Below are 24,300 nucleotides of genomic sequence, written 5' to 3'. Positions count from 1 at the left end.
TGGTCTGGCGATGGAGGAGTCCAAGGACCTGCATGTCCTTGGTGGAGTGGGAGGGGGAGTTGAAGTGTTGGGCTACGGGGTGGTTGGGTTGGTTGGTCCGGGTGTCCCAGAGGTGTTCTCTGAAACGTTCCGCAAGTAGGCGGCCTGTCTCCCCAATATAGAGGAGGCCACATCGGGTGCAATAGATGATGTGTGTGGAGGTGCAGGTGAATTTGTGGCGGATATGGAAGTGTCCCTTGGGGCCCTGGAGGGAGGTAAGGGGAGAGGTGTGGGCGCAAGTTTTGCATTTCTTGCGGTTGCAGGGGAAGGTGCCGGGAGTGGAGGTTGGGTTGGTGGGGCGTGTGGACCTGATGAGGGAGTCACGGAGTGAGTGGTCTTTTCGGAACGCTGATAGGGGAGGGGAGGGAAATATATCCCTGGTGGTGGGGTCCATTTGGAGGTGGCAGAAATGACAGCGGATGATACTTTGGACATGGAGGTTGGTGGGGTGGTCGGTGAGGACCAGTGGGATTCTGTCCTGGTGGCGGTTGGAGGGGCAGGGCTCAAGGGCGGAGGAGCAGGAAGTGGAAGAGATGCGGTGGAGGGCATCGTCGACTACGTCTGGGGATAAATTGCGGTCCTTGAAGAAGGAGGCCATCTGGGTGGTACGGTTTTGGAACTGGTCCTCCTGGGAGCAGATGCGGCAGAGACGAAGGAATTGGGAATATGGAATGGCATTTTTACAGGGGGCAGGGTGGGAGGAGGTATAGTCAAGGTAGCTGTGGGAGTCGGTTAGTTTATAATAAATGTCCGTGTCGATTCGGTCACCCGAGATGGAAATGGAAAGGTCTAGGAAGGGAAAGGAGGAGTCTGAGACGGTCCAGGTGAATTTGAGGTCGGGGTGGAAAGTGTTGATAAAGTGGATGAACTGTTCAACCTCCTCTTGGGAGCACGAGGCGGCGCCGATACAGTCATCAATGTAGCGGAGGAAAAGGTGGGGGGTGGTGCCAGTGTAGCTGCGGAAGATGGACTGTTCCACATATCCTACGAAGAGGCAGGCATAGCTGGGGCCCATGCGGGTGCCCATGGCTACTCCTTTGGTTTGGAGGAAGTGGGAGGATTGGAAAGAGAAGTTGTTCAGGGTGAGGACCAGTTCAGTCAGTCGAAAGAGGGTGTCGGTGGAAGGGTACTGGTTGGTGTGGCGGGAAAGGAAGAAGCAGAGGGCTTTAAGTCCTTCGTGATGGGGGATGGAGGTGTATAGGGACTGGTGTTGTGTGATTTTTAACTTTGTACACCCCAGTCCAACACCGGCATCTCCAAATCACGTAAACTTTGCATATAGTGATAATGATTGTACAGAGGTCTAAGAGTACCTATATTCACTTATTGATTTGACCACTCTTCTGGATTGTCTTCTGGTGAAATCTTCTGGATGTAGGTTTGACTATTAGCTGCTCCTGATTTATAGGTGTGTTGCCAATATATTACTTGGTTGTTGTCCTGGTGTTCCATAATTATAAGTGTAGCATAAATGAGTAATTTGGATTTTGTTTCTTGAAGATAAATCATGGGTATACTTACAACTAAACGATTACACATAATAGAGTTATCTCCAGTCTGTGTCCAGGGTGTGACAATGCAGAGTAGTTATGGCTTCTAGTAGTATGATGACATTCAGGTACAGGTTCATCTGAATGTTGGGTTTCATAAAAGGATATTATTCCTATACTATGGCTTTAGGAGTTGTAGTTTGTCTTTTTTTTGAAGAGAGGTTTTAAGCCAAGGGTGTTGAACTGTCTCTTTGAAGAACATAGAACATAGAGCAGTACAACACACTACAGGCCCTTCGGCCCTTTATGTTGTGTTGACCTTTTATCCTACTCTAAGATCAAACTAACTTACATATCCTTCACTTTACTATCATCCATCTGCCTATCCATGAGTCACTTAAATGTCCCTAATGTATCAGACTCTACTACCACCGCTGGCAGTGCATTCCACACACCCACCACTCTCTGTGTAAAGAACTGACCTCTGACATCATCCCTAAACCTTCCTCCAATTATCTTAAAATTATGCCCCCTCATGATAGCCATTTCTTCCCTCTGAAAAAGTCTCTGCCTATCTGCGCTATCTATACCCCTCACCATTTTGTACACCTCTATCCAGTCACCTCTCATTCTTCTTCACTCCAATGAGAAAAGCCCCAGCTCCTTCAATCTTTCTTCATAAGACACACCCTCCAGTCCAGGCAGCATCCTGCTAAATCTCCTCTGCACCCTCTCTAAAGCTTCCACATCCTTTTTATAATGAGGAGACCAGAACTGAACACAATATTCCAAGTGTGGTCTAACCAGGGCTCTATAGAGCTGCAGTATAACCTTTCAGCTCTTAAAGTCAATCCCCTGCTAATGAAAGCCAACACAACATAAACCTTTTTAACAACTTTATCAACTTGGTTGGTAACTTTGATGGATCTATGGACGTTGTCCACGAGATCCTTCTGTTCTTCCAAACTGTCAAGAGTCCTGCCTTTAATCCTATAATCTGTATTCAAATTCAACCTTCCAAAGTGAATGATTTCACACTTTTCTAGGTTGAACCCCATCTGCCATTTATCAGCCCAGTTCTGCATCCTGTCAATGTCGCATTGCAACCGACAACGATCCACAATTCCACCAACCTTTGTGTCATCGGCAAACTTACTAACCTACCCTTCTACCTCCTCATTCAAGTCATTTATAAAAATCACAGAGCTGACATCCCAGAACAGATCCTGCAGAACACAACCGGTCACCGAGCTCCAGGCTGAATACTTTCCATCTGCCACCTTCCATGGGCCAGCCAATTCTGTATCCAGACAGCCAAATTTCCCTGTATGCCATGACTCCTTACTTTCTTAATGAGCCTACCATAGGGAACCTTATCAAACGCCGTGCTAAAATCTGTATGCATCACATCACTGCTCTACCTTCATCAATGTGTTTTGTCACATTCTCAAAAAATTCAGTGAGGTTTGTGAGGCATGACCTGCCCCTCACAAAACCATGCTGACTATCTCTAATTAAACTATGGTTTTCCACATAATCATAAATCCTGTCTGTCAGAATCCTCTCCATTAATTTGCCTACTACCGATGTAAGACTGACTGGTCTGTAATTCCCAGGGTTATCCCTTTTCCCTTTCTTGCCACACTCCAGTCACTACTGTCACTACTCCAGTGGACAATGAGGATGCAAAGATCATCACCAAAGGCATAGCAATCTCTTCCTTCGCTTCCTGTAGCAACCTTGGGTGGATCCCATCTGGCCCAGTGACTTATCTTATTCTCATGTTTTTCCTAATTTCCAGCACATCTCCATTCTCAACATCAACCTGTTCGAGCGTATCAGCCTGTTTCATGCTGTCCTCACAAACAACAGGGTCCCTTTCACGAGTGAATACTGAGGCAAAGTATTCATTAAGGACCTCCCCTACTTCCTCCGACTCCAGGCAGAGGCTCCCTCCACTATCCCTAGTCAGTCTTACCTACACTCTGGCCATCCTCTTGTTTGTAACCTTAACATAGGACACCTTGGGGTTTTCCTTAAACATATTCGCCAAGGCTTTTCCATGCCCCCTTCTAGCTCTCCTAAATCCATTCTTCAGTTCTTTCCTGGCAACCTTGTAATGCTGTAAAGCCCAGACTGATCCTTGATTCCTCATCCTTAAGTAAACTTGCTCCTTCCTCTTGACGAGATGTTCTACTTCTCCTGTCATCTAAGGTTCCTTCACTCTACTATCCCTTTGTTGCCTCAGTGGAACAAACCTATCCAGCACTTGCAGCAACCTCCATATTACTATTGTGCATTTCCCTGAGAATATCTGTTCCCAATTTATGCTGCACAGTTCCTGCCTAATGGCATCATAATTCCCCCTCCCCCCAATTAAATACTTTCCCCCATACACTCTGCTCCTTTTCCCCCTCCATGGTGATCGTAAAGGTTGGGTAGTTGTGATCACTATCAACAAAATGCTCTCCCACTGAGAGATCTGACACCTGACCTGGTTCATTGCCAAGCACCAAATCCAATATGGCCTCCCCTCCAGTCAGCCTATCTATATATTGAGGCAGAAATCCTTCTTGGACACACCTAACAAAATCTGCTCCATCCAAACTATTTGCACTAAGGACGTTCCAATCAGTATAAGGGAAGTTGAAGTCACACATGACAACAAACCTGTTACTTCTGCACCTTTCCAAAATCCGCCTTCCAATCAGCCCCTCCATATCTCTGTTGCTATTGGGGGGTCTATAGAAAGCTCCCAATAAAGTGACTGTTCCTTTCCTGTTTCTGACTTCCACCCAGACTGACTCTGTAGACAAAAAACTCTTTTTCTGCAGCTGTGATACTATCCCTGATTAGCAATGCCAGTTCACCACCTCTTTTATCTCCCTCCCTATTCCTTTTGAAACATCTAAACCCTGGAACATCCAACCATTCCTGTCATTCAAGTCTCCATAATGGCCACAACATCATAGCTCCAAGTTCTGATCCATGCTCCAAGTTCTTCAACCTTATACCTGACACTTCTTGCATTAAAATAGACATACTTGAACCATAACACTGACTTCCTCACAGACTCTTTGTACACTGTATCTGCCCGTTCACCAGCTTCCCCATCCTCTAGTCCATAGCTCCTGTTCGCACCCCCCTGCCAATCTAGTATAAACCCTTACGAAGAGCTCTAGCAAACCTCCCACCTTGAGTATTGGTGCCCCTCCAGTTCAGCTACAAGCCGTCCTCCTTGTAGAGGTCCCACCTTTCCCAGAAGGTATCCCAATGATCCACATATCTGAAGCCCTTCCCTCTTGCACCAGCTCTGCAGCCATGTGTTCAGCTGCACTCGCTCTTTGTTCCTAGCCTCACTAGCCCATGGCACCGGTAGCAATCCTGAGATGACGACTCTGCTCGCCCTGCCTTTTAGCTTCCATTCTCACTCCCTATATTCACTTTTCAGGTCCTCATCCCTTTTCCTAGCTAGTCTTTGGACCAATGTGTACCACGACTTCTGGCTGTTCAGCCTCCCCCTTAAGAATCCTGTAGACTTCATCTGAGACATTCTTGACCCTAGCACCTGGGAGGCAACATACCATCCGGGACTCTTGTTTGCCACCACAAAATCTCTTGTCTGTTCCTCTAACCATTGAATCTCCTATTGCCATTGCTCTCCTATTCTCCCCCTTTCCTTCTGAGCCATGCAGCCAGGCTCAGTGCTAGAGACCTGGCCGCTGTGGCTTTCCCCTGTAGGTACCCCCCATCACCACCGACCCCAATCCCCAACAGCATCTAAAGTGATATACTTACTATTGAGGGAAACAGCCACAGGGGATCCCTGCACTATCTGCCTATTCCTTTTCTCTCTCCTGACTGACACCCAGCTACCTTTATCCTGTAACATAGGTGTGATGGCCTCCCTGTAACTCCTCTCTATCACCCTCTCAGCCTCCCTAATGATCTGCAGTTCTTCCAGCTCTAGCCCCAGTCACTTAATGCAGTCTGTGAGGAGCTGGAGCTGGGTGCACTTCTTGTAGGTGAAGTCTGTAGGGATACTAGTGGTGACCCTTATCTCCCACATCCTGGAAGAGGAACATTCAACTACCCTAGCTTCCAACGCATCTGCTCTAAATTGCCAAAAGATATATAAACAAAAGAACAGAGCATGTTTTTTTTTGTTCAGAGGAGGAGGATGAGTGGGAGATACTCCACATGTAATATTTCAGATTGAGCCACTGCCTGAATATATTAGTTCACTTACCCAGCTGTCCCCGTGTCTGCTTCCGCTCCTGTTTAGCCTTTGCTCCGCTGATTTATGAGGTCAGTATTTTGTATTCAAATTTACCTTCCCGGCTGCCTCTGGCTCTTGCACTCTTGACTCCTGCTGCTGAAATACTTAAGACAATAAAGTAAACAGCTTGTGAGGCCTTGGGGTTTTCTGCAAGTTAGAGTAATAGAAGCAGGATGAATGAGTGAAGTCAGGTTCCTATAGAGCCAAGCTTTTAGCTTTCAGTTTGTTGGAGTTTTGAAGTTGGTTGTGAAAGCTGCCATACATTTCTTAACCACAACAAAAAGCTTGAGTTCTCTCTCACTGCCAGAATTTTCTCTTGATGTTCTTTCCTCCTGGACAGGAGAACCACCTCGTATGAGACAATCATTTTACTGAATTTGCCTTTGCCAACGGTATGTTTAAGGAACATTTGCTATTTAGTAGTTAAACAAACTGTAATTCTGTTAAATTTTCCCAGTAGAGTAAAAGTTATACCAATTGTTCTTTCTTTTGTTTGTATGTTAGTTGTGTAAGAATAAAATGTGTTTTACCTATAAACTAGTAGTGTGACCACTTGAATCACATCTGGAACACAACACCTTACACTTACCTTTAAATAAGTTGAAGTTTAGGATGTAGGCAATCTCCTTGAGGGGGTTTGATCTGGTCCATAACACTCCTAAAGTAATAAACATGCTAACATAGTACTCCAAGCATCTCCTTTACTAGTTTGTGCCTCAGGGTAGCTGCTTCAAATCTCTGTCCAGCTAATTCAGGCCTCTGGGTTACTAGTTTCAGCCTCTTAAGTATGAGTCCAAGCATCTAGTTTACTCATCTAGATCTCTGGTTTACAATATTAGGCTTCAGAATTACTCATTCACGTCTCTAGATTACCTGTTCCAGTATTTGGATTACCAGCTCAGGTCACTGAGTATTACCAGAGCAGATCCCTGGGTTACTAGCCTACACCTCTGGGCTTCTCGTCCATTCATACAGATTACTTGTTTTGGCCTTTATATGACTAGTTTAGACTGCTGGATTACGAGACGAGGCCTCTGGGTCACTAATTCTGACCTTTGGGCTACGAATAGACATAGTATCTGCAAACTGTTCACATAATTTAACCTCTTCAGCCTCATCAATCCAGTGCTGCTGATATATGGAGAAATAAACAAGAGGTCTGGGTTAATAACTCAGAGGCCTGAAATTTTATTTTATGTATTGATAAAATATGGGTGTCCCTAGCTATGCTAGCATTTATTTCCCATCACTAATTGCCGGAGGGCAGTTAAGAGTCAACCACATTGCTGTGGATCTGAAGTCACATGTACCACAGACCAGGTAAGGATGGCAGATTCCCTTTCCCAAAGGACATTAGTGAACATGATGGGTTTTGCTGGTGGCTTCCCTTTGATATGTCCCAGAGGCTGGTCTAGTAAACCAGAGAAAGGGATGGTTAACCCAGGGTTAACCAGGCTAGTAACTGAATCCAGAATTTTGAACCTCTGGATTCCTTTCTCATGCCTCTGGGTTATTAGTTCAGATTCTTGAGTTCCTCACCAAGGCCACTGGATTACTAATCTTAACCTTGCGTTCCTTAGTCAGACCTCTGAGTTACAGGACTGGGCTCTAAATTACAATACCAGGCTCTGGATTACTAGTTCAGACTTAATCCATACTTTATTAGTCTATCCACTCAGAATCAGAGGTTACCGGACCAGGCCCCTGGGTTGATCATCCAGATTTCTGGGTTTCCAGTCAAGACCTTTGAATCCCTTCGCCAGGCCACTGGGTTACTATTTCCGGTCTTTGATTTACCCAAGGTTCTGACTTATAATACAGGATATTTGGCTACTAATCTAGTACCGTGGATTAACCATATATTTCTCTGGATTACTATACTTGGATTATAGTCTGGGTTATATTCCAGGTCTTTGATTTATTAACCCCGACCTCTGGTTTATTTTGCCATATTTTGACTTGGAGAGCTGTACATCAGATGTACTGGACTGATACTGAAGGTGAAGAGGTTAGATTTTGAGGACAGTTTGCAGATACTTTAGCGTATAAAGGGTTAAACTTGGGTTTAATTTAGGTAAGGTAAAGATAGAATCTGTTAGGTTTAGTGGGGGAATCCATAGAATTAAAGCCAGTATATACAGGGATAACTTCAGGAAGGAAGGAAACTTTCTTTCCAGAAAAGAACGATTTGGTGCTGGGGTCAGTTGGCAATTTCAAAGCTGATTGACAGATGTTTCTTGCTTAAGGGCTTCAAATAGAGATAAGATAAAGATTTACCGTGATCCAGTTGAATGTCAAGACATGTAGAAGGGTTGAATGGTCTCCTCTGTGCTAACTAGTTTTGGAAGCAGGTGAACACCTGGGCTAAAATGTTTAACCAATGACTCCAATGAAAGCTGAGATAATTCCAGACTGGTTCAACTATGTTCACAACTCTATTCCAGGTCCAGTACCTGTACGGCTGGTGAATGGGCCTAATGTGTGCTCCGGGAGAGTTGAGGTCTATCGTAACTTTGAGTGGGGGACTATCTGTGACAATGGCTGGAATGAAAATGCACCAAGTGTGGTTTGCAGAGTGTTGAATTGTGGATCGGCTTTGTCAGCACCAGGAGGAACCTACTACGGAAATGGATCTGGGGCTATCTGGATGGATAATGTGAGATGTAACGGGAATGAGTCTGCCCTCGATCAGTGTTCTGCCAACCCACAGGTTGGGAGTAACTGCACACACAGAAATGACATTGGAGTTGTCTGCTCAGGTGAGTGGGTTCCCATCACAAGGGAGTAGAGATTCCTGATTGGATGAGTAGGGCTGTCTGGTCAATGACTTCTTTGGCCAAATCTAACAATGTTCTGCCTGGTCCAGTAACAGATGAATGAATGATCAGTGTCTTGGACAATTCTGTATGATGCTGAACCAAGCACATACAGTAGGGAAGTCCTACACTCTGTGGCGCATGGTCATTATCCTGTTCTGCCTCGGTGTCTTAAAAGCAGGCTAATGTGAGAGGGAGTCCTGATTCATCAGGGCCTGTGCCTCAGTATCAGTTGTTGGCAGCATTACTACCAGATTAGGCAGCATGCCATTCCCATTCTGGGAGTGACAATGCAAGTGATCATCCATAAAATCCCCCCAAAAATTAACCAGGTCCCATCTCTGTTGCAGGTCCTGTATCCGTACGACTGGTGAATGGAACCAACATGTGCTCTGGGAGAGTTGAAGTATACCGTAACTCTTTTTGGGGAACCATCTGTGACAATAGCTGGGATAAAAACGAGTCAGATGTGGTCTGCAGAATGTTGAACTGTGGGACGGCTGTGTCAGCACCAGGAGGCTCTCAATATGGAGCGGGAACTGGAAACATCTGGTTGGATAGTGTGAATTGTAGTGGGACAGAGACTGCCCTTGATCAGTGCCCTGCCAATCCACAGGTGGGGATTAACTGCACACACAGTAGGGATGCTGCAGTTATCTGTTCAGGTAAATCCATTGAACCTGCTCCTATGTGTTAGTTTGCAGACTGATCTGAATTGAAGTTCCTGTTTTAACATTTCTTCTGGCATCTACGTTATGTGTCCAATTATATATATCAGTCTTGAAGATGCTGCAGTGGAGATTCTGCAGTGCAGAATATACTGAGGTCTAAGAGAGTCAAATATTGAATAATTGCAGAGAAATTTAGAATGATACAGGAAACCAAGTTGCATTTGAAATGATACAGATTTGTTAGGCGAGGCACATGGAAAGTATTTCCTTGAGGTGGAGGGGTGAGAGGGTAGAGACTTCCAGAACAAGAAGAAGAATCCTTAAAATTAGAATGATACAGCCAAGAAGCACCAGCTCACAGAAAGAACAGTGGAAATCTGCAAGTGTCCCCACCCAAAAAATGCTGGGCTCATCAGTTGGTGGCTGACTGGTTTTATCCTATTTCTAACTGTGTATATGTTATCTGTGCTAACATAGTCTTGAAAATGATGCAATGAAGATTCACCAAAATGTACTGTAGTCTAAAACAATTAAATCTTATGTGTTTGCAGAGAAACTCAAAATTAAAGGTAAAATTAAGACATATTCTGATTAAAATGATGGAGAAGTTTTCCAGATTTGGTTGGATAGGTATATGGAAACTATTTCTTCAGGTTTGGAGGTGGGAGGCTAAGGAGGGCTTGCATAACAAATGGGAAAATCCTTAAAATTGGAACCTGTCCATTCAGGAATTAAGCAGGAAGCTCTGCCTGACGCAAAAAGTAATGGAAATTGGTTGGTCAACAGGAAAAATTGCAACTGATATTGGTAGATATTTGTTCGATAATGGTTAATGAAGTTTTGAAAAGTTTCTGCCATTTGGCAGAATTCCAACTTTGTCATCATTCGATTCAGCTGTTTGAATTTGGTTTTTAACCTCTTGCTTTACAGAGGTGCTTTTAAATTCATCGCATTTACAAATGTAACTACAGAATGAAGGATGTGATGTGGGTGCAATGATTTGCAGGGTGGGGAGTGGGGATCATAAACTGTTGTGACATTACGTGACTAAAGTGAGAGGAGCTAAAGCAGCTTAGCATCCCCAACAGTGATTGCTGTCTGCCATGTAATTCGATCCAGACAGTGCAGTTTCCAATATACCTTTCAATTTCTTTCTCACCTGTTGTTTGCACTTGCTTTCTAGGTCAAATTAGAATTGAGTTAATTCAAGACAAAAATCAGCTACTCATTCATTCTGAAATTTGTGCAATTTCTATCATGACCTCTTGATCTGCAGAATGACTTTAAGATAACGTCATAGGTTGAAAGTCTACCCAAGTGTGTTTAACCAGTTATAGCAACTGGCAATTCATAACTTTTTGAAAATTAATTTTTTCAAATAATTTTCCTGATAATTAACTTGTCATTTTAAATCTGTTAAATTGTAATTGCAATGATTCATTTCAATTCAAGCAGAGTTCACCTATCCAACAACAATTTATTGTGGGACTTGTAAAGAAGGACAACAGTTTTAGACTGGAGATATAACTAGTAGCAAATGTAGGCTGGAAAGAACAGGGGCAATTGGTGAACAGAATTTAATGATTAAAGATGCTTTGAGCAAGTTTTTTTGGAAGTTAGAATGTAGGAGGCCAGGCAGGTGATACTTAAAAACTCATTTTGGTATGAGCACAGTCTTATTTCATCTGTGACAGGGTGACATGAGTTAACAGAGTTTGCCATAGAAACAGAAGGCAACAGCATTAATCACAGTATTTCTGGTGAAAGAAGGTAAACAATGGGGAAAATAATGTTTCTACCTATTGATGTCAAATAGTTCCATCCATTTAAATGGCTTCAAACCTTTTGCATTCAGTACAGATCATTAAAATTACCATTAATGCACAATGCCTTGTTATTCAAAAAAAAACGTTTTGTTTTCAGCTACTTTCATCCTTGAGTTTCAGAACCAAGGTGAAACTATGATAGAAAAATGCAATTAAGATGCAGATCAATTATGACCGAATTGAATTGTGGTACAGTTATATGTGATTGAGCCTTTTCCCACGTTCCCATAGAGGCTGAATGTTAACCAGCATGGGGAGGGATGTGACAGCAGGTTGATATGTCCAGCTGATGACATCATGAAACTTGATGTAATCCCTGACCAGTTTTATTGTTTTCCTGTCTGTACTCCAGGTCCAGTCCCTATACGGCTGATGAACGGCATCAACATGTGCTCAGGGAGAGTTGAAGTCTATCGTAAATCCAGTTGGGGTGCTGTCTGTGACAGTTCGTCAGCCCAGGCGACAGCGAGCATCGTCTGCAGGGGGTTGAACTGTGGGGCAGCTCTGTCAGCAACAAATGGTAGTTACTATAGTGGAGAGGGGACTGGTATCATCTGGTTGGATAATATGCAATGTGTTGGGACAGAGCCTGCCCTTGATCAGTGCATTGCCAATCCAAGGGTGGAAAATAACTGTACACAGGGACAAAATGCTGAAGCTGTCTGCTCAGGTGTGTACCTTTATCCTTGCTCTTTGAGTATTATGTTCTAAATTGACATGGTAGAATTCAAATCGATCTTGACAGGTTACTAGCTAACTTATCAGTCCATTTGTCTAAGTTACTAGATTGTGCCACTACCCTTGAGTTTTTGGAAAAGATAATCAAGTGTGTAGATGGAGGCAATGCATTTCACATTGTCTACTTGGACTTCAGCAAGGCTTTTGATAAAATACCACATGGCAGACTGATAACAAAGATATGAAAAAGACCATGGAATTCAAGGAAATTTGATTAATTAATGCAGAATTGGCTGAGTGGCAGGAAACAGAAGGTGATGGTCAAAGGGTGTTTTGGTGATTGGAACCCTGTGATGTGGGCATCCACAGGGATCGTGTTGGGGCCCTTACTGTTTGAAGTGTTTGTAACTAATTTAGACTTGAAGTTCATGGATGATATTAAAATTGGTGGAGCGGTAAATAGTGAGGAGGATAGCCTTAGATTGCAGGAGGGGATAGATAAGCTGGTCAGCTGGGCTGATCATTGACAAATGAAATTCAATCTGGATAAGTGTGAGGTAATGCACTTGAACAGGACAAGTGAGGTAAAAGACTAGATGATGTTTGGTAGGACTTTGAGGGGCACTGAGGATGAGAGGAAACTTTGTACGCATGTCTATTGGTCCCTTTTTGAAGCAGAACTGGGAGATAAAGTGGTTAAGAAGGCGTACAGTTTAAGAACAGGGAGGTGATGCTGGAACTGTATAAAATGTTAGTTAGGTCACAGTTAGAGTATTAGGTGCAGTTCTGGAATCTGGGTTAAAGGTGGGGGTGAAAAGGAAATTTACCAGAATGTTGCCTGGGCTGGTAAATTTTAGTTATGAAGAGAGTTTGGATAGACTGGAGTTGCTTCCTTGAAGGAGAGAAAACTGAGGGCTGGTCATAATTGAGATGTATAATAGTATGAGGGGCGTAGATGTGGTAGATGTGAAAAATAACATTCCCATTGGAGAAGGCATCAGTGACAAGGGGGCACAGATTTACAGTTAAGGACAGATGGTTTAGAGGAATGTGTAGAAAAACATTTTCACCAAGAGGATGGTGAGAATGTGGAACTCACTGCCTGTCAGGGTGGGGGCGGCAGAAACTGAACTGATTGTGTAAATCAAGGAAATGGGATAAGATCTCCTAGTCATTATGGAGACATAGTTACAGGGAGTTCAGAAATGGGTAATTAACATTCATTCTGAATTTGACATTTCAGAAAGACAGGAGGGATGCAAAAGATGGTTGGATAATAAGAGAGGAAATGAGGACAGTTATGAGAAATGATCCAGGCTCGAATGATGTAGTTGGTGGAGGTAAAAGGAAAGGAGACAGAAGTAGCAGTAGTGTACAGACACCAAAACAATAGCCACACTGTTGGAGGGATCTAATTCAACAAATAATAGGAGTATGTAAAAAGAGCACAGCAATAATTATGGGGGACTTTAATCTTCATGTTGATTGGGTTAGAGATGTTAGAGAGAACAGCTATGACAAACAAATTCATAGAATGCATTAGTGAGTTTCCTAGTGCAAAATGTCATGGAGCCAACTGGGGAACAAGCGATCCTGGATCAAGGTAAAAGATTCCCTGGGAAGAAGTGATCTTACCTTGGTATCATTTAATATTTAGTTTGAATGTGAGAATCTTGAGTTGGAAACAATTGTGTTTAATTTAAATAAAGGAAATTATAATGAAATGAAGAGAGAGTGGATTGAGTTGCTAGATTAGCAGGAAAGACAGTACGCAAGTAGTGGCAGACATTTAAGGAGGTAATTTAGTGACAGCTCCAAAGGCTGGGATAAATTTAAAAGCCCACAATGGAGGACCAGAAAGATAATAAAGAGAGAGAAAATAAACCATGAGGGCAAACTAGTGAGGAACGTAAACACTGATGATAAGAGCTTCTTTAAATGTATCAAATGAATCTGAGGATTTAGTTATTGAGAATAAGGAAATGACAGAGGACAGTTCCACCACAGAACACACCATGTGGTATCCTTCATTAAAGACAGCAATTTCCCCTCCCACTGGCTTGAAGATGCCCTCCAAAGCATCTCATCCACTTCCCACACCTCCATACCCGAATCCCATCCCTCCAACCGCAACAAGGACAGAATCACCTCTGGTCCTTATCTTCCAATCCACCAACCTTTGCATAAATCGCATCATCAGCTGACATTTCCGCCACATCCAAATGGACACCACCACCATGGACAGGTTTCCCTCCCCACCCCATCCGCTTTCCACAAAGACCGTTCCCTCTGCAACTACCTGATCATGTCCACGCTCCCCAACAACCCACCCTCCCCTCCTGGCACCTTCCCCTGCCACTGCAGGAATTGCAAAACCTGCACCCACACCTCCCCCCTCACCTCTGTGCAGGGCCCCAAAGGAGCCTTCCACATCCATCCAAATTTCACCTGCACATCCACACATGTTATTTATTGTATCTGTTGTTCCTGATGCGGTCTCCTCTACATTGGGGAGACCGGACACCTTCTTGCGGAGCGCTTCAGGGAACAACTCGCACCAACCAACCCCACTGTCCCATGGCCAAACATTTCAAATGCCCCTCCAATTCTGGTGATAACATGCAGGTCCTGGGCCTCCTCTACTTCCACTCCCTCACCTCCAGATGCCTCATCTTCCACTGCGGGACTCTTCAACCCAAGGGCATCAAGATGGACTTCACCAGTTTCCTCATTTCCCCTACCCCCAGCTTACCCCAGTTCCAACCTTCCAGCTCAGCACTGTTGTGATGACCTGTCCCACCTGCCTTCTCATCCATCCACTTCATCCTTCTCTCCGACCTATCACCTTCACCCCCTCCTCCATCCACTCTCAGCTACCTTTTCCCCAGCCTCACCTCCCTCCAATTTATCTCTCCATCCCCAAGGCTCCCAGCCTCATTCCTGATGAAGGGTTTTTGCCCAAAATGTCGATTTTCCTGCTCCTTGGATGCTGTCTGACCTGCTGTGCTTTTCCAGCACCACTCTAATCTCGACTCTAATCTCCAGCATCTGCAGAAATCACCTTTGTCTAAATGACAGAGGAGTTAAACAGGTATTTTGAATCAGTCTTAATACTTTGGAAGGTACTTTGATCATTAATACTGAAGAATAGGGATGAAGAACGTAGTACCATCACCATGAGCAAGAATAGCATCAGACAAACTAATGAGTGTGACAGTACTTTGTCTTTAAGACTTTTGTTTTTAATTTGAAGGCAGAACAGTCTATGAGAAGATAAAGAAGTTGTGAAGCTTTGGAATTTTTTTTGAATTTTGGAACATGAGAAGTAGCCTGAACAGGTGTGGTTGAACTCCCAGAGAACCAGAGATGTTTAAATTTAGCTTTCAGCAACTGCTGTTGGGTCTTGAAGAAGTGAAAGTTATTTTTTTCCCTCTCAATTGCAGCCAGAAGCTGGGGATTCTCTGCCTGTTGTGGGAACTGGGTGTGAGTCAATTCTGTTTTCTGAAAATGCGTTCTACCAAGGATATGTTTGTGAGATATCGTTGTACTTTAACTATAGCATCTAAATAAATTGTGTTTTGCTTAACATTGAGTAGTTTAACTAATCAAAATGTAACCAGAACACAGGACTTCATATTCACCTTTAAAATAAGAAAAAGCTAGGGTCTAGGCAATCTGCTTAATATATTTTGACAGGATGTGGCATGGTCCAGAACATGGGGCTAAAGGCAGATGAGTCTCCTGATCCCCATGACTTGCATCCTAGGATCTTTAAGAGATAGCTACAGAAAGAGATGAATACATTGGTTATAATTTTCCAAAAGTCCCTGCAGTCAGGAGAAGTACGAGAGGATTGAAAAACTGCCAGCGTGACTACAGTTTTCAAAAAGGGCAGGAGGCATAAAGCTGGTTACCATAAGTCGATTAGCCTTACATCTATTGTTGAAAAGTATTGCAGCATACTTGGAAAATCATATTCTAATCAAGCAGAGTCAGCATGGCTTCATGAAAGGGGATTAATCTCTACCCAATTTATTACAGCTGTATGAGTGAATAGGAGTGTTGTGAGATTAGATTAGATCCTCTATAGTGTGGAAACAGACCCTTCGGCCCAACCAGTCCACACCGACCCTCCAAACAGTCACCCACCCAGACCCATTTCCCTCTGACTCATGCACCTAACACGATGTGCAATTTAGCATGGCCAATTCACCTGGCCTGCACATCTTTGGACTGTGGGAGAAAACTGGAGCATCTGCAGGAAACCCACATAGACACGGGAGAATGTGCAAACTCCACACAGTCACTCAAGGTTGGAATCGAATCTGAGACCCTGGTGCTGTGAGGCAGCAGTGCTAACCACTGAGCCATCCTGTCACCCCACTGTGTATTTGGACTTCCAGAAGGTGTTCAATAAGGTACCTCACAAAATGTTAAGTCATAAGATATGGTCACATAGTGTTGAAGGCAGTATTTTGGCATAGATATAGAGTCGGCTAATGAACAGGAAACAGCGAGTTGGGAAAAGGGGGGGTTCCTTTTTAGGATGTAACCAGTGGAGCTCCACAAGGACTAGTGTTGGAACTGCAACTGGTTGTAACATGTATGAATGACTTGGAGGAAGGAAGCAAATGTCTGCAGCCAAATTTGCAGATGATACAAAAAATAGGTGGGAAAGCAAGTTGTGAGAAGGATACAAACAGTTTACAAAGATATTAATAAGTTAAGTTAGTGGACAAAAACTTGGCAAATGGAGTATAGTGTGGGAAAATGTGAAGTTGTTTATTTTGGAAGGGAGAAGACATGAACAAGTATTATTTAAATGGAGAAAAATTGTAACACAAAGAGATTTCTGAGTACATGGGCATGAAACACAAAACTAGTGCCCATGTGCAGAAGCTAATCAGGAACATTAATGGAACGTTGGCCCTTATTTCAAGGGCGTTGGATTATAAGCATAGGAAACTCTTCCTGCAAATGTAAACGGTAAGGCCACACCTGGACTACTGTGAGGATTTTTGGTCCCCTTATTTAAGAAAATACGTTATTTCAGAGTTCAGAGAAGGTTCACTAGAATGATCCCTGGAATGAAGCGATTGTGTTATGAACAAAGTTTAAACAGGTCAGGACTCTATTTATTGGAGTTTAGAAGAATGAGAGGTGATCTTATTGAAATGTATAGGAGGGCTCGACAAGGTAAATACTGAGAGGATGTTTCCCATCATGGGAGAGTTGAAGACCAGAAAGCATAGTCTCAGGATCACGATAATGTAAGCCTGAAATGAGGAGGAACTTGTTCGGAGAGTTTATGAATCTTTGGAATTCATTGAAAAGGGCAGTACTGACCAACAAAAAAAATAAGTCATAATTTTAAAGGAAAATTAATAACTAAAATAAAAATGACATTCCCTGGGTTGAAAATGTATTCTTGTAGCCCTGGTGAAAACCAGCCACAGAAGGCCTGTAATGTACATACTCTGTCTCCAGGAACACCTAAGCACAAACCTAACAGGCAGGCAGTCAGGTCAAGTGTGTTTATTAGAGATTGAAATTAATCCCCAGTTCATGGCAGTTGTCTGCCCAGAACAAACACAATGAATATCAAATTAATATCTGGGCTCAAAAGTCCAATCTTTGACTTTGATGAAAGCTGGGTCAGTTTAAATACATTGCCATTTTTATTCCAGGTCCAGTGCCTATACGCTTGGTGAACGGGCCCAGCATGTGCTCTGGGAGAGTTGAGATTTATCGTAATTCCGCCTGGGGCACTATTTGCGACAATGGCTGGAATATTCGTGCAGCGAGTGTGGTCTGCAGAATGTTGAACTGTGGGACAGCGCTGTCAGCACCAGGAGGAGCCTACTATGGAGAGGGGACTGGGGATATCTGGTTGAATGATGTGAGGTGTAATGGGACCGAGCCAGCCCTCGATCAGTGCTTAGCCAATCCATGGGTGGGGAATAACTGCGCACACAGCCAGGATGCTGGAGTGGCCTGTTCAGGTGAGTGGGACTGCCATGGCAACAACCATATTGCCACCTTATAACTACCTTCTGCCCAAGTGAATATTCATGTGAAGGTTTGTATTGTGTCTGAGTCCATCATTGAGTGATACCAAGCCCCTCACAATAGGAAAGTCACAGGCTCTATCTTCTGCAGGGATTATGATCCCTCACAGGTGTTTGGGAGGAATGAGATTCTGAGGAGAGAGTTTGTTGCACAATTAGCTTTGACTACCTGGTAGTGACAAGATTTCTCCCAGGTGTAGGCTGCAAGACATTCCTAAAACTGGAGAGGAGACAAGGTACAGGTATGATCAACCTGTACTGATACCAGAAGAACAATGTAAACAACAGTGAAGGAGATATACTGGTCTGCCTTTTGTGCAGACTTCAAAATGGACTACAGTACATCTAGCCAATTAATTTGAAAGCTTTGCTGTTATTACAGGTATATTGTTTTCTTCTTTCTGATCTCTCCAGTATAAACACAGATCAGTTTAAACTTGTGCTGTTTTTATTCCAGGTCCAGTGCCTATACGCTTGGTGAACGGGCCCAGCATGTGCTCTGGGAGAGTTGAGATTTATCGTAATTCCACCTGGGGCACTATTTGCAACAATAGCTGGAATATTCGTGCAGCGAGTGTGGTCTGCAGAATGTTGAACTGTGGGACAGCGCTGTCAGCACCAGGAGGAGCCGATTATGGAGAGGGGACTGGGGTCATCTGGTTGGATGATGTGAGGTGTAATGGGACCGAGCCGGCCCTCGATCAGTGCTTAGCCAATCCATGGGTGGGGAGTAACTGCACACATAGCCAGGATGCTGAAGTTACCTGTTCAGGTGAGTATTTTCAATCCCACTCCGTTTTAGGTATTAGCTCTCAAACAAATGGCATTTAAAGCCTATGTTGCTGGATTACAAACCTGGGTTTTGGATTAATACAGGTCATTCTGGTATAGCACGTGTTTCCTCAGCCCGAATTGGCTATATTGCAATAGATGAATTGTATATGTTGTTTGAATAACACAAACTTTCTCCTGAACAGATGTAATGGTTTTACACAGTGCAACTTTCTATAGCACGAGTTTGCAGAGGAAAACAACTGTCATGTTCTAGCGGAACGACTTGTAGTTCAGGCCACCTAAGTATTTACACAGGCTTCTAGGTTATTAGCCCAGGTCTCTGCATTACTCATCTAGGATTGCTCATTTTGGCCATTCAATTAGCAAGCTTCTGGACAAATTATTAAGACAATTACATTGCCTTAGAAGGAGTGCAGCTCAGATCCATGTGAATATCTCTGGGAGTAGAAAGTAAATTACAAAGATAATTTGAAGAGACTAGGAGGGGAATTTTCATTTCTGATGTTAAATGTGGAAGTGGTCTGAAAATTGGAAGTGACCTTCCCCCAGGATGGAGGGCTTTTCCCATGTGATTGCAATCTCCACAGGTCATGACATTCTCATGTGCTGGTAAAACACTAAGTTTTCTTGGTGGGCAACATGGCTGCAGGGCCCTTCCTGGCTTCAATTTTGAGGAATCATATTTAAAACACCCAGGCAGCACGTCCCTCTTCACATCTCAGGAGCATCAATCATCCTCTGCTCATCATCCTCACCCACCCCTGGAGATGTTGGAGATATGTGAGGAGTTAGTCCATGCTTTAGTGGCACCTCCCTCGGAGTGGTCCTGAAGGTTTTACACAAAAGAAGAGATGGGCTGTTTCACGGGCAACAAGATGCCATCCTGCATTACCAATGCAGTTTGGATGGAAGTGACCATGACAGTCATTATCTGCAAAAACCAGGGAAGAGACTGATTTCTTGTGCAACACCAGAATAAGTGCCACTCCCAACTCAATGTTTCATGCTCCTCTCACTGTGAGGTAACATTGTAAAGGTACCACTGCACAGCACTGTTACACACAAGACTGGGTTTCAGGTATTTCCATCGCATGCAAACAATTTCTAAAACTTCATTGCTCCAACCCATATGGTATTGTACGCACCACAGTCTCTCCCATTGCCAGGGTGCACACCGAAACCAGAAAAGGTACTAAAACCGTTCAATTTCTGCACCACCGGCTCATTGAGCTTTCATCGCAACTAGTAGGACCTACACAGCACAATCTTCTCTGAGACTTGCATGTGGCTTCATGCTGAATGCTCAGTTGCTTGTAAGGCATCCGCACCATGTAAAGCTTTATTTATCTCCATGAGCTCTAGTTCATTAATCACACTGAACCACTTTTCATTTAGAACAGACACTCATGGATTGCTCTCTCAGTACATCCAGAAGTATCTTGCAGCACCATTTCCCCTTTGCCAAGGACCCAAATGCCTCCATCTGTTCAGCTGAAAATCTTTGCATCGCACCAATTCAAGACATTCCTAGCAGACCATAGTCCTCTGGGCACCAACCGGAGGCACCCCTAAGATCATGTAAGGCGAGGTGACAAAGTCGGCAGAAGTGAGGACTGGAGATGCTGGAGATTAGAGTCAAGGTTAGAGTGGTGCTGGATAAGCACAGCAGGTCAGGCAGCATCCGAGGAGCAGGAAATTCAAGGTTTCAGGCAAAAGCCCTTCATCAGGAGTCATCAGCAGTCTTTGTCAATCTCAGCTACGTTTGTTGAGATGGCACAAAGATGTAGCACTAGGAAATAAAGGACAAAATCATTTTGAACTCTCTGGGTCTGTAGGTGTGAATCTTGTGTGTACAGCACTTTCTGCACAATTCCTGTGGTCTCTTTCTGTCCATTAAGATGTTTTGAATATTGCTGTTTTCTTTGCGATGACTTTGAGAACCAGTGATTACCCCAGATGCTCACATGCACATTATGTATTGCAGCAGACAGAATGTTGAGACTCTTACTCACTGCTGACCTCGAAGGAACGTTACTGTGGAAAGCAGGAACTTAAGCGCAATGGTTGGACTTTGCAATCTTTCAGCATAGCGTAGCTACTTATGTTTTATTCAGAGGGGAATTGAATGCAATAATAGGGACCAATACTATCATGGATGGATGCATCTATGACAGGTAGATCAGTTAGGATGAGGTCAAGTATAATTTTCTCTTTTGTTCGTTCTATCATCACTTGCCATGATCTCTCTCCCTTCAGTCCCAGCCAGCTCAGTTAGTTGTCATGCTAACCAAGCCAGATTTGTTGTTGGACATTAAAGTGCCCCTCCAGGAGCACATTCTTCCCCATACCACCCTCAGTGCTTCTTTGAAGTGATACTGCATATGGGGGTTACTGATTTCTTAGTCTAGAGTGGTTTGGAGGTGGAAATCTATGAGCCTTTTGTGCTTGTTGGCGCTGTAGACCTTGGTTCTCCTCTTCATCTGGTGTTTGTTCATCTCCAGAACCTCTTGTGTGTGATTTTATGAGAGCTGATCCTTTAGTCTTCTCCTTTTCCTCATTCTGATCAATGCTAACACAGCTGCTGGATTTGATAGGTCAGACGTGGCATGGAACTACAACAAGTTTTGCTTTAACAATCATTTTATGTACCAATACTCTCAATAAACCAGCCACATTATAACCTCAAAACCGGAATTTTACCGTATGACCCTGATTTATGCAATGTCCAAGTAATGAGTTGAAGATGCATGTGAGAAAGCTTTCTGCCAATAAGTTTTATTTTAGGCAAAGTTACATTGTTATTTAAGAGATGTATGCTGTAGGTAAAGTATGACAGTGATGTGTATATCCCTTGCATCATGTTTCTTCTGCTCGGTGTATGTTTTTACTTGATCATGTGAACTTCTTAATCAACTGGAATATTCGATCCACTGGCACACTCCTGGTCCGATAGGTGCTGGTTAATAAAAAGTTTGCTGCACTGATTTAAAAATAAATATCAGTATTGAGATGGAAGTTTTCCATTTGAGATGTTGACAGAGTCAATGAAACCTATGAGATTTAATCAGTCCCCTCATGTTGGGTGAGAGCCTGCCCTACAGCCTGACCTGGTAAAAACAATGACTGCAGATGCTGGATACCAGATTCTGGATTAGTGGTGCTGGAAGAGCACAGCAGTTCAGGCAGCATCCAAGGAGCTTCGAAATCGACGTTTCGGGCAAAAGCCCTTCATCAGGAATAAAGGCAGTGAGCCTGAAGTGTGGAGAGATAAGCTAGAGGAGGGTGGGGGTGGGGAGAGAGTAGCATAGAGTACAATGGGTGAGTGGGGGAGGGGATGAAGGTGATAGGTCAGGGAGAAGAGGGTGGAGTGGATAGGTGGAAAAGAAGATAGGCAGGTAGGACAAGTCATGGGGACAGTGCTGAGCTGGAAGTTTGGAACTGGGGTGAGGTGGGGGAAGGGGAAATGAGGAAACTGTTGAAGTCCACATTGATGCCCTGGGGTTGAAGTGTTCCGAGGTGAAAGATGAGGCGTTCTTCCTCCAGGCATCTGGTAGTGAGGGAGCGGCAGTGAAGGATGCCCAGGACCTCCATGTCCTCGGCAGAGTGGGAGGGGGAGTTGAAATGTTGGGCTACGGGGTGGTGTGGTTGATTGGTGCGGGTGTCCCGGAGATGTTCCCTAAAGCCTTCTGCTAGGAGGCGCCTAGTCTCCCTAGAGCCTGACCTATTGAGGTGCATCCTCCATGATCCCAGACTGATGTTTCCCTCCTATTGCTGCTGTGTACACAATACTTGTGTCTTTTATCTTTATTTAGATTTCCATGGACATGGTGATTAGCACAATGTCACTCCTGTTGCCTGCATTATCCCCTGCAAGCCAACCCTACAACCTTGCAATGTGCAGTCTTTGTGTGGTGTTTCATCACATCTTGGCAAGGTTTTACTTCAGTTACACAGGGCATTAGTGAGACTACATCTGGAGTACACTGTACAGCATTGATCACTCTGCTTACAAAAGACATTGAAACATTGGAAACAACTCAGAGAATGTTTATCAGACTAATACCTGGAATGAGCAAATTTCTTTTTGAAAAAAGACTAGACAGGCACGGCCTGCATCCCTTGGAGTTTAGGAGAGTCAGAGGTGCATTAACTGGAACATTCAAGATGCAGAGGGGACTTAATTAGGTGCATGATGAAAGGTTATTTCCTCTTGTGGGAGAATCTAGAAGTAGGAGTTGTAGTTTTCACATAACGGGTCCCCCATTTAAGACAGAGATGAGTTTCGACTCCCTCACCCTGTTTGTTCCCATTTTAAATATACTTGCCCTTGCCATAACTTTTGATGGTCTTCTGCTTTCATCTCCCATCTCCTGTATCTTTCTTCAGTCCTCCACTTTGATTCTCAGTTCATTTTCTATCTTCCCAAACATTCTTGCTCTTCCCCCGTTCTCACTTTCATTCAGAATTCCATTTTCCACCTTACCCCCGCCCCATTGCTCTTTCTTCCTCCCCAGTGCAGATTGCCCTATTGTGTTCTCTGTAAGCAGAATAAGTGTTTAACCACAAGAATGTCAGCTACATGTGACTGAGACTTCTCAGGGGCTGCTCAGTAGGGAGAGCAGTCAGCCCTAACACTGGAAGCATTTGTGCAAAGAATGATTTATTTCTTAAAAATGCAAATTAATGATACCAATTGGACTTACTGGAGCTTGAAGGAAGCAAACTATCCAACCAGAAAGACTCCCCATATATTTGGTTGAGGTTGTAAATGTACATATTTCCAAGCATGTGTTGTGAATGTAGATCTGGTGGGCTGGGGTATTAATGACTACAGTATTGATGATGTGCTTAGGAGTGCAAAACAGGTACCCAGCAATGAATCCTGATCTTTCTGAAAAGTCCTGAGAAATCAACAGCAGGAGGTTAGCCCACCTTTGTGAAATAGGAATTTCTTTGGAAGCAGAAAGATTTGGTGGGTGGGGTGGGGAGGTGGTGGTGGTGGTGGTGGGAAGGCTGTGGGGTGGAGGGGGGTGGGATGGAGGCTGTGGGGTGGAGGGGAATGGTGGGAGGAGATTTTGGGGTGGAGGGGGGAGGCTGTGGGGTGGTGGGGGAGACTGTGGGGTGGAGGGGGGTGGAAGGGAGACTGTGGGGTGGAGGGGAGTTGGGTGGGAGGCTGTGGGGTGGAGGGGGTGGTGGGGAGGGTGGGGGTGAGGCTGTGGGGTGGTGGGGGATGGTGGTGGGAGTGAAGCTCTTGGTAGGGAGACTGTGGGGGTGGGGAGCGTTCGGGGATAAACTATTTCCTCTGGTAGGATGGGGATCCAGAGCAGTGGAGACAACATCAAGATTAAAAGTGTCATGATTAAGAACGTGATGTCAGGAAGTACATTTTCACACTGTGGGGAGCAGAAATCTGGAATGCATTTTCCCTTAAATTTGATTCTGTCTCGGACTTATAAAACTTCAAAACTGCAATTCCTGGATTGTTGTTGTGTAACGGTATATATGGTTTCAGAACAAAGGCAGGGCAATACAGATACAAATCAGGCTTAATTTTTTATATATTTGTTCACAAAATGTGGGTGTTGCTGGTTTTGTCAGCACTTATTGCCCATGCTTTATTTACCTGAAAAAAATGTTT

The 24,300-nt window shown here is 44.0% G+C and overlaps 1 protein-coding gene across 1 annotated transcript in view; it reads left to right on the top strand.

The window, feature by feature from the left end:
• The window catches only part of LOC140485458 (scavenger receptor cysteine-rich type 1 protein M160-like), a 96,546-nt gene that overhangs the window by 51,272 nt on the left and 20,974 nt on the right, over positions 1-24,300 (top strand). The window contains exons 14-18 of the mRNA XM_072583661.1: positions 8,253-8,567; positions 8,975-9,289; positions 11,474-11,791; positions 17,487-17,801; positions 18,325-18,639. Coding sequence (XP_072439762.1) covers positions 8,253-8,567; positions 8,975-9,289; positions 11,474-11,791; positions 17,487-17,801; positions 18,325-18,639 — 1,578 coding nt within the window. The remainder of the gene's footprint in view (positions 1-8,252; positions 8,568-8,974; positions 9,290-11,473; positions 11,792-17,486; positions 17,802-18,324; positions 18,640-24,300) is intronic.

This window comes from Chiloscyllium punctatum, chromosome 14 (genome assembly GCF_047496795.1).
Source record: "Chiloscyllium punctatum isolate Juve2018m chromosome 14, sChiPun1.3, whole genome shotgun sequence".
Classification (NCBI taxonomy): domain Eukaryota; kingdom Metazoa; phylum Chordata; class Chondrichthyes; order Orectolobiformes; family Hemiscylliidae; genus Chiloscyllium; species Chiloscyllium punctatum.
The sequence above is the reverse complement of the archived record's forward strand: the minus strand, read 5'-3'. Positions and strand labels throughout refer to the sequence as shown.